This window comes from Oncorhynchus mykiss, chromosome 17 (genome assembly GCF_013265735.2).
Source record: "Oncorhynchus mykiss isolate Arlee chromosome 17, USDA_OmykA_1.1, whole genome shotgun sequence".
In the NCBI taxonomy this organism is placed as follows: domain Eukaryota; kingdom Metazoa; phylum Chordata; class Actinopteri; order Salmoniformes; family Salmonidae; genus Oncorhynchus; species Oncorhynchus mykiss.
The window spans coordinates 12,984,942-12,996,107 of NC_048581.1; the positions used below are offsets into that span (position 1 = coordinate 12,984,942).

An 11,166-nucleotide genomic window follows, 5' to 3' on the forward strand; every position below is an offset into this window, starting at 1 on the left:
GGGTTTCTCTCATTTGTGTCTGGAGGTAGCTAGCCAGTTAGCTTGGGTGCTTGACTGCCGCTGTGAGGACAGAACGCTCGGATCAACCCTACTCCTTGGCCAGAGCGTCTAGTGTGGGCTCCGAAACGCTCTGGATTTACGAACGGACAATCTGACAACGCTTTACGAACGCACCCCATATTGAATTTACAGACACAGTCGAAATCGCAAAATGTCTAGCTAGTAATTTGTTATGCTAACAAGCCAGAAAGAGGTTGCCTAGCAACAGCATAAACTTCTGGTAGACAGGCGAAGTGCTAGTACACTCAACTGAAAGGATACCCTTCGTTTACAGTATTCTAAAATGAACTAATAGTATGTAGTGTATATACTCATTAAGTATGTAGTATACAGTATGTTGGTATGTGTATTTGAACACAGCACAGGTTTTAGATTGACACATAAGAATGTACATGTTACACTTTTACCATTGTGATCACCTATATTCAATCCCACTGAAAGTTTATATTCATCCAATGTATTAATTAATTCATTTGATTGATTAGCTTGACCGACTGGAGGAGTTTGTTTACTCTTCATTGCTTCAATAAACTGTGATTTTTGAATGTTTGAAATTAACTTATGGCATATTTTTCCTGCCTTTTTTCAGCCTAGTTGTAGAGAGCTCTGTTAAAAAAATAAAACATGTAAGAAGAGAGCGTGCCCTGCAGGTTTGGTGCATCTGTTTGCGTTTCACTACCGTAGACATTGTATCTGTCCCATTATGGCGTCTGTGAGAGCTAAGCAGCGCCATAGAGGTCATCTCCTTTTTGAGGTAGTCCATTCTTCATCTACTACTTCTATGACTTGGTAAACAAACTGACAGGGTGCACACTGCCACTTGCATTGTGTTGTTTGAACAGATATAAAGCCAAGGTTGGTGATTTACTGCCACCTGCAGTCATGACTACTTCAGAATGGTCCTCAATGGCGCTGCCCATGCTAAAACAGGCTTTTGGGCACTAGAGTCTTCTATCTATCTCTATGGTCACTACTCAACCCAAATCCACCACATGCCAGAAGGCTCCAGGTTCCTCTCCTCACAACCCAAATCTACCACATGCCAGAAGGCTCCAGGTTCCTCTCCTCACAACCCAAATCCACCACATGCCAGAAGGCTCCAGGTTCCTCCAATCCTCTCCTCACAACCCAGGGAGAATCTCAATAGTCTGAAGTAGCTTCCTTACTTTCCTTGTCTCCTTTCCTTACTTTGTTGTTTTCCTTAATTTAACCTGTCTTCCTTCATATTGTTTCCACCTTTCCTATCTCCTAAAATCAGTTTGTATTACCAGAAGGAAAGGAAACAAGGAGAGGAATGTACAGTTGTAGCCAAAAGTTTTGAGAATGAGACAAATATACATTTTCACAAAGTCTGCTGCCTCAGTTTGTATGATGGCAATTTGCATATACTCCAGAATGTTATGAAGAGTGATCAGATGAATTACAAAGCCCCTCTTTGCCATGCAAATGAACTGAATCCCCCAAAAACATGTCCACTGCATTTCAGCCCTGCCACAAAAGGACCAGCTGACATCATGTCAGTGATTCTCTCGTTAACACAGGTGTGAGTGTTGACGAGGACATGGCTGGAGATCAATCTGTCATGCTGATTGAGTTCGAATAACAGACTGGAAGCTTCAAAAGGAGGCAGCAAAGAAGCCACTTCCCTCCAGGAAAAACATCAGGGACAGACTGATATTCTGCAAAAGGTACAGGGATTGGACTGTTGAGGACTGGGGTAAAGTCATTTTCTCTGATGAATACCCTTTTCGATTGTTTGTGGCATCCCGAAAAAAGCTTGTCCGGAGAAGACAAGGTGAGCGCTACCATCGGTAGCGTGTGGGGTTGCTTCTCAGCCAAGGGAGTGGGCTCACTCACAATTTTGCCTCGGAACACAGCCATGAATAAATAATGGTACCAACACATCCTCCGAGAGCAACTTCTCCCAACCATCCAGGAACCGTTTGGTAATGAACAATGCCTTTTCCAGCATGATGGAGCACCTTGCCATAAGGCAAAAGTGATAACCAAGTGGTTCGGGGAACAAAACATCGATATTTTGGGTCCATGGCCAGAAAACTCCCCAGACCTTAATCCCATTGAGAATTTGTGGTCAATCCTCAAGAAGCGGATGGACAAACAAAAACCCACCAATTCTGACAAACTCCAAGCATTGATTATGTAAGAATGTGCTGCCATCAGTCAGCATGTGGCCCAGAAGTTAATTGACAGCATGCCAAGGCGGATTGCAGAGGTCTTGAAAAAGAAGGGTCAACACTGCAAATATTGACTCTTTGCATCAACTTCATGTAATTGTCAATAAAAGCCTTTGACACTTATGAAATGCTTGTAATTATACTTCAGTATTCCATAGTAACATCTGACAAAAATATCTAAAGACACTGAAGCAGCAAACTTTGTAAATTAATATTTGTGACATTCTCAAAACCTTTGGCCACGACTGTACACTAGTGCTACGCAAGGATATATAGACCACGCCCTACCCCCTCGTGTGAGGTCCTCCCAACCCCCGCCGCTCTCTGCCCCACCCCACCCCCTCCTCTCCTCCCCCTCAGTCTCTTCCTCCCGCCCTCCAACCCGTCCCCGTGTCCCAGTAAAGCGCTTTGAGCTCCGGGACTCGTCCTAGTAGCCTAACGCCGTCAGATGGAAACATGGCGACAGAGGTGAGAATGAATAGACTAATCTATCGTCTTCTTCAGCCTGTCTTTCCCTTTACCTCTATGGGCGTATGGTTGTATTGTCTTCCATGTGAGCAGGTAGCCTTGTGGAGACGGTTGTAACCTATATTCTGAACCGTTTGAATGGCGTTTGTCAGTAACAGCAAGGTTAGCCCTATGATAGAAAGGATTGTGTAGCATACAATAATTTCAATCTCTGTTACCCAGCAACAATAGAAATCAACACAACAGTTGTTTATTTACGTATAAAAAGTTAATTTCGAATATAACATTTGCTCAAACGGGTCAGGCAGGCAGGTTCATTTTGGCAAATAAATCATCTGCTTTGATTAGAAATGGAAGGCTTGTCATTTTAACACTTCTTCGGTCACCCTGACCGACATGGCATGTGAATATCATATAATCCCTATATCATTATATTGCCATATTAAAGGCGTCGGGAGGCTACGTGCCTGAATAGAGGTTAGTTAGAGGAATTCTCTTTGTAGCACGAACGGCATTTGACAGGGCTGTGTAGCCTATGCTGCAACTTGTGCTTGAGAACAGGGATAAACAAGCAATCCTCGCGCCGTTAAGCTGTTTTGGTGAAAGCAGAGCTCTTATTTTTTTGTCTCTAGAGTTCCGCTGTTAATCCGGTATAGGCAGGCTGGCCCGTGCTAGTGCTGAAACCTACTAAAGAGATATCAGCACCGTGGACAGCAACCCATTGAGGTCAAGGAGAGAAAATCTCCGCGTTTACACGGATCTTTTCATTTCCGTTATTCGGTCCAACTGCCCTTTTTATTGCCTTTCATTCATCGACACATTGGGGAAACAAGCTTGACGAACCATAACAGCCTAAACTAGTTTCCCAAAGCAAGAAACTAGACCCCCCCCCCCCCACCCCCCCACGCCTAAACGGCTAGGTCCACAACTATGGACATCAAGCTTCATTATGGGGGGGGGGGGGGGGGGGGGGCGGACGGACCATTTGGTGCCATCGTTGGCCTATTGAGCCTTCTAACCCTGCTCTTACAGAGATTGATTTGTTGTGAGCTGTTCTGTGATGTTGGGCCTTCTTCTCTTGGCTCAATTCCATGATCTGGCTGCTGTAGCAGTGTGCATGGTCAGAGGAGAGAGAGAGGTAGACAAAGAGCTACAGAGAGAGGAGGGGTAGAGAAGAAAGGAGAGAGAGAGAGAAGAGAGAGGGGAAAGGAGAGAGAAGAGAGAGGGGAAGGGAGAGAAGGAGAGAGAGAGCTACAGAGAGAGAAGACCAGTTAGAGAGAGAGGAGAGAGAGTGTGTCTGTGTCTGGGCCGTGATCCAACGGACTGCCAGACAGACTTTGATTGAACACCTCTCCTCTATCATCGTATACCCCTAAAGACTACATCAGCCACTGTTTGTATACATTACCTCTTGAACAGAGAGTATGTGTGTGTGAGAGAGAGAGCGAATGAGCAGTTTAGTTTTATTCTCATGGTGAGTCATACACACTGCTTCCTCAGAACCAGAAAGTTATATTATTAGAATTCTATCCACAATCTCTCTCTCGCTCCCCCTCTCTTCCTCACACTCCTTTCTCTCTCCTCTCTCTCTCCCCAAATATGGGTGGGTGGGTGGGTGTGTGCGCGCTCTTATGTGTGTTTGTGTCCTGTAGTTCCATAACCTCCAAGAGTTGAGGCACAGTGCATCTCTGGCCAACAAGGTGTTCCTGCAGAGAGACTACAGTGATGGGACCACCTGCCGCTTCCAGACCAAGTTCCCTTCTGAGCTGGAGAGCAGGGTGGGTAGTCTAACACACACACACACACACACACACCACACACACACCACACCACACACACACACACACCACACCACACACACACACCACACCACACACACACACCACACACACACACCACACACACACACACACACCACACACACCACACACACACACATGGCTGAAAAGACAGCTAACTGAGTGTCTCTCTGTCAGATTGAGCGGCCGTTGTTTGAGGACACAGTGAAGAGGTTGAATATCTACTATGCGGAGGCAGAGAAGATGGGAGGCCAGTCCTACCTGGAGGGATGTCTGGCCTGCGCTACAGCCTACCTCATCTTCCTCTGTATGGAGACACGCTATGAGAAGGTGAGACCGGGCTAAACCACCACAATATAAACACAGTAGAACTTCAGTAAGACCACAACATAAACACAGTAGAACCACACAGTAGATCCACAACACTAGAACCACACAGTAGAACCACACAATAGAAACACATTACGACCACAGTAGAACCACATAGTAGAACCTGAGGCCCAAAACACCAGTCTCAACGTCAACAGTGAAGAGGCAACTCCGGGATGCTGGCCTTCTAGGCAGAGTTGCAAAGAAAAAGCCATATCTCAGATTGGCCAATAAAAAGAAAAGATTAAGATGGGCAAAAGAACACAGACACTGGACAGAGGAGCATCCCGGAGTCACCTCTTCACTGTTGACGTTGAGACTGGACAGAGGATTCTGCCTAGAATGCCAGCATCCAGGGGTCGCCTCTTCACTGTTGACGTTGAGACTGGACAGAGGAATTCTGCCTAGAAGGCCAGCATCCCGGAGTCGCCTCTTCACTGTTGATGTTGAGACAGGTGTTTTGCGGGTACTATTTAATGAAGCTGCCAGTAGAGGACTTGTGAGGTGTCTGTTTCTCAAACTAGACACTCTAATGTACAGTCGTGGCCAAACGTTTTGAGAATGACACAAATATTAATTTTCACAAAGTCTGCTGCCTCAGTGTCTTTAGATATTTTTGTCAGATGTTACTATGAAATACTGAAGTATAATTACAAGCATTTCATAAGTGTCAAAGGCTTTTATTGACAATTACATGAAGTTGATGCAAAGAGTCAATATTTGCAGTGTTGACCCTTCTTTTTCAAGACCTCTGCAATCCGCCCTGTCATGCTGTCAATTAACTTCTGGGCCACATCCTGACTGATGGCAGCCCATTCTTGCATAATCAATGCTTGGAGTTTGTCAGAATTTGTGGGTTTTTGTGTGTCCACCCACCTCTTGGGGATTGTTGTCAATGGGATTAAGGTCTCAGGAGTTTCCTGGCCATGGACCCAAAATATTGATGTTTTGTTCCCCAAGCCACTTAGTTATCACTTTTGCCTTATGGCAAGGTGCTCCATCATGCTGGAAAAGGCATTGTTCTTCACCAAACTGTTCCTGGATAGTTGGGAGAAGTTGCTCTCGGAGGATGTGTTGGTACCATTCTTTATTCATGGCTGTGTTGTGAGGAAAAATTGTGAGTGAGCCCAGTCCCTTGGCTGAGAAGCAACCCCACACATGAATGGTCTCAGGATGCTTTACTGTTGGCATGACACAGGACTGATGGTAGCGCTCACCTTGTCTTCCCCGGACAATTTCTTCCCCGGATGCCCCAAACAATCGGAAAGGGGATTCATCAGAGAAAATGACTTTACCTCAGTCCTCAGCAGTCCAATCCCTGTACCTTTTGCAGAATATCAGTCTGTCCCTGATGTTTTTGCTGGAGAGAAGTGGCTTCTTTGCTGCCCTTCTTGACACCAGGCCATCCTCCAAAAGTCTTCGCCTCACTGTGCGTGCAGATGCACTCACACCTGCCTGCTGCCATTCCTGAGCAAGCTCTATACTGGTGGTGCCCAGATCCCGTAGCTGAATCAACTTTAGGAGACGGTCCTGGAGCTTGCTGGACTTTATTGGGTGCCCTGAAGCCTTCTTCACAACAATTGAACCGCTCTCCTTGAAGTTCTTGATGATCCGATAAATGGTTGATTTAGGTGCAATCTTACTGGCAGCAATATCCAGCAATATCCAATGATGACGGCATGTGTTTTCTTGCAGGTAACCATGGTTGACAGAGGAAAAACAATGATTCCAAGAACCACCCTCCCTTTGAAGCTTCCAGTCTGTTATTCAAACTCAATCAGCATGACAGATTGATCTCCAGCCTTGTCCTCGTCAACACTCACACCTGTGTTAACGAGAGAATCACTGACATGATGTCAGCTGGCCCTTTTGTGGCAGGGCTGAAATGCAGTGGAATTTTTTTTTTGGCGATTCAGTTCATTTGCATGGCAAAGAGGGGCTTTGCAATTAATTGCAATTCATCTAATCACTTGATCATTTGATCACTTCATAACATTCTGGAGTATATGCAAATTGCCATCATACAAACTGAGGCAGCAGACTTTGTGAAAATTAATATTTGTGCCATTCTCAAAACACTTGGCCACAACTGGACTGTCCTCTTACTCAGTTGTGCACCGGGGTCTCCCACTCCTCTTTCTATTCTGGTTAGAGACAGTTTGCTCTGTTCTGTGAAGGGAGTAGTACACAGCGCTGTACGAGATCTTCAGTTTCTTGGCAATTTCTTGCATGGAATACCGTCATTTCTCAGAACAAGAATAGACTGACAAGTTTCAGAAGAAAGTTCTTTGTTTCTGCATGTGTTAACCCTTTTGCAATTATGTTTTCTAATGATCAATTAGCCTTTTAAAATGATCAACTTGGATTAGCTAACACAATGTGCCATTGGAACACAGGAGTGATGGTTGCTGATAATGGGCCTCTGTACGCCTCTGTAGATATTCCATTCAAAATCTGCCGTTTCCAGCTACAATAGTCATTTACAACATTAACAATGTCTACACTGCATTTCTGATCAATTTCATGTTATTTTAATGGACAAAAAAGAATAGCTTTTCTTTCAATAACAAGGACATTTCTAAGTGACCCCAATATTTTGAACGGTAGTGTATGTTCCTTACTTTGTCATACTGTCTCCCTCTTTTGTTATTTCTTTCTCTCCCTGTTCTCTCTCCCTTTCCTCCCTCCTCTTTCTCAATCTCCCCAGGTGTTGAAGAAGATAGGCAGGTACATCCAGGAGCAGAATGAGAAGATCTACGCCCCGCGAGGTCTACTCATCACTGACCCCATCGAGAGGGGCATGAGGGTCGTATCCTTACAGCTACTACTGCTGCTCTGTGTGTGTGTGTGTGTGAGAGAGACAGACAGACAAAGAAAAACAAAGACAGAGATGACTAAAAAGACAGAGATGAAGAAAACAATATAGACAGAGAGGGTGAACAGTACACATGTATGAGATTTAAAGAGGGAGAAAGAGATGGAGCGAGAGAGATGAAGAGTCAACAGTACATGTGGGCTCCCAAGAATAAGGATCTTGTACAGTGCGTGTGTATTGGATAGACCCAGACCCTCCCTATAGACCCAGACCCTCCCTATAGACCCAGACCCTCCTTATAGACCCAGACCCTCCCTATAGACCCAGACCCTCCCTATAGACCCAGACCCTCCTTATAGACCCAGACCCTCCTTATAGACCCAGACCCTCCTTATAGACCCAGACCCTCCCTATAGACCCAGACCCTCCCTATAGACCCAGACCCTCCTTTAGACCCAGACCCTCCTTATAGACCCAGACCCTCCCTATAGACCCAGACCCTCCCTATAGACCCAGACCCTCCCTATAGACCCAGACCCTCCCTATTGACCCAGACCCTCCTTATAGACCCAGACCCTCCTTATAGACCCAGACCCTCCCTATAGACCCAGACCCTCCCCATTGACCCAGACCCTCCTTATAGACCCAGACCCTCCTTATAGACCCAGACCCTCCTTATAGACCCTCCCTATTGACCCAGACCCTCCCTGTTGACCCAGACCCTCCCTATAGACCCAGACCCTCCCTATAGACCCAGACCCTCCTTATAGACCCAGACCCTCCTTATAGACCCTCCCTATAGACCCAGACCCTCCTTATAGACCCCGACCCTCCTTATAGACCCAGACCCTCCTTATAGACCCAGACCCTCCTTATAGACCCAGACCCTCCTTTTAGACCCAGATACTCCCTATAGACCCAGACCCTCCTTATAGACCCAGACCCTCCCTATAGACCCAGACCCTCCTTATAGACCCAGACCCTCCCTATAGACCCAGACCCTCCCTATTGACCCAGACCCTCCCTATTGACCCAGACCCTCCTTATAGACCCTCCTTATAGACCCTCCCTATTGACCCAGACCCTCCCTGTTGACCCAGACCCTCCTTATAGACCCAGACCCTCCCTATAGACCCAGACCCTCCCTATAGACCCAGACCCTCCCTATAGACCCAGACCCTCCTTATAGACCCTCCCTATAGACCCAGACCCTCCTTATAGACCCCGACCCTCCTTATAGACCCAGACCCTCCTTATAGACCCAGGCCCTCCTTATAGACCCAGACCCTCCTTTTAGACCCAGATACTCCCTATAGACCCAGACCCTCCTTATAGACCCAGACCCTCCCTATAGACCCAGACCCTCCCTATAGACCCAGACGCTCCCTATAAACCCAGACCCTCCCCATAGACCCAGACACTCCCTATAGACCCATACCCTCCTTATAGACCCTCCCTATTGACCCAGACCCTCCCTATAGACCCCGACCCTCCATAGACCCAGACCCTCCTTATAGACCCAGACCCTCCTTATAGACCCAGACCCTCCCTATAGACCCAGACCCTCCCTTTAGACCCAGACCCTCCTTTTAGACCCAGACCCTCCCTATAGACCCAGACCCTCCCTATAGACCCAGACCCTCCCTTTAGACCCAGACCCTCCCTTTAGACCCAGACCCTCCCTTTAGACCCAGACCCTCCTTATAGACCCAGACCCTCCTTATAGACCCAGACCCTCCCGATAGACCCTCCCTATCGGAGTGTGTTCCTTCCTTTAACCCCATCCTGTCCAGATAGAGATCTCTATCTATGAGGACCGAGGCTCCAGTGGCTCCTGCTCAGGCTCCAGCTCTACGTCCGGCAGCAGTGCTCGGTGACCGGGTACATGTCACCTCCTCGCCACCTCCCCGGTCCCTGGAACGCTACACCCAACCACAGTGTTCGGTGACTGGGTCCACGGCACCTCTACCCCCCTGATCCCTGGAGCTCTACAACCCTGGTCCCTTAGAGAACCACCCCGACAGCAGTGCTTGGTGGGCTGGGTATGCCTCACCTACCGCAACCACAATGGCCCTGACCGTAACAAACTTGAGCTAACCGACCGAACATTCGATCGCAACTGAACCACATGGACCGAAGCAGATCAAGCTGAATCTATCAACGTTGGGAATACTGACGATTTAAAATTGCATTTTGGTTACGTCCCAAATGGCAGCCTTTTCAGGCCCTGGTAAAAAAGACACTATATAGGGAGCCATTTGGGACACACATCCTCCTATAGTGCACTAGTTTGGGGCTCTGGTTAAAAGTAGTGCACTAGTTTGGGGCTCTGGTAAAAAGTAGTGCACTGTGTTTGAAGATAGTAGTGTTCAAGATAGTGACTAGGGTGTCATTTGATAGGGAACGATGATGGACTACTACTACTAATAGGGAGCCATTTGGGATGTAGCACTACACAGCTCGGCTGAGATGTAAACCACATGGATGGGCTGATAGTAGCAAACAGATGAATGCAGCTCGTTCCATCCAGAGACATATATATTAGCCTGTATAAATGGCTCAGGTACCATCCACTGGTCAGTGTCATGATGCAGCTTGGTATCAAACACTCCACAACCCAGCTAACCTCTTGTCTTCAGTGCTGAACCACCAGCTCTCCTAGATCATGATTATGCAAATACACAGCTACCTGTATAGACTATGTAGCATCCTTTAACATAGTGTTCTTCAGTCCTGGTGTTTTAGTGCTGGTCTGGAACAAAAGCCTGCACCAGGACCCTGTAATAAAGTCATGAACAATTCTTCCTGCACGCGCACAAACACTCCTTCCTTTTTTGCTACACAAACCCTCCTCCAAAGAACCATAAACTGCCAAAATGTCATTATTTATTGATGTGATGCGCCTGCCTTTTTATTTTCATCTGGGACATGTTTATGCAAAAGTAAGAGAACTGGAACCTTCATAAAAGTAGAGAACTGGAACCTTCATAAAAGTAGAGAACTGGAACCTTCATAAAAGTAGAGAACTGGAACCTTCATAATGCTTGTTGTTGTTGTTGTTTGATACTCGTGATCAGAAGAACTTTAATAAATAACTACTGCTCTTCCATCACTCCATTTTAACATGTCATTATTTTTCACTGTCAAGGAAATACCCACTGGGCACACACTGGTTTTAAATTCCATGTCATTTCAGTGGAATAGACGTTGAATTGACTTATCTGGTCTGGTAAGTATCTTCTCTCTCCCCAGAACCTAATCAAGCACCTGATGCAATTATGTGAGATTTTCGATCTGGGTTTCTGAGATTTACATTCAGTATCACACCGTTTTCAAACTGTTACAGACAACATGCCTAAACGTTCCATTCACCTTCTGATGCTCCAGACCATCACACATAATGATTGCCAAAGGCCTTATTATTTGATCCAACTGAGCATGCCAACCCCCCCCCCCCCCC

At 46.5% G+C, this 11,166-nt stretch overlaps 1 protein-coding gene across 1 annotated transcript; it reads left to right on the top strand.

Annotated features, from left to right (window-relative positions):
• The first annotated feature begins 2,576 nt into the window (after positions 1 to 2,576).
• On the top strand, positions 2,577 to 10,823 carry LOC110485471 (golgin subfamily A member 7B). Its single transcript, XM_036948154.1, has 5 exons — positions 2,577 to 2,723; positions 4,376 to 4,501; positions 4,700 to 4,852; positions 7,599 to 7,700; positions 9,500 to 10,823. The coding sequence occupies exons 1-5, from the start codon at positions 2,712 to 2,714 to the stop codon at positions 9,581 to 9,583; spliced, it is 477 nt and encodes a 158-aa protein (XP_036804049.1). The 5' UTR covers positions 2,577 to 2,711; the 3' UTR covers positions 9,584 to 10,823.
• Positions 10,824 to 11,166: the final 343 nt, after the last annotated feature.

What these genes read in the sequence shown, in the direction of transcription:
- LOC110485471 (XM_036948154.1), top strand. An exon ending in TGGAGACACGCTATGAGAAG is followed by an intron (nt 4,853 to 7,598) that starts GTGAGACCGGGC and finishes CAATCTCCCCAG; the next exon opens with GTGTTGAAGAAGATAGGCAG. An exon ending in TCGAGAGGGGCATGAGGGTC is followed by an intron (nt 7,701 to 9,499) that starts GTATCCTTACAG and finishes CATCCTGTCCAG; the next exon opens with ATAGAGATCTCTATCTATGA.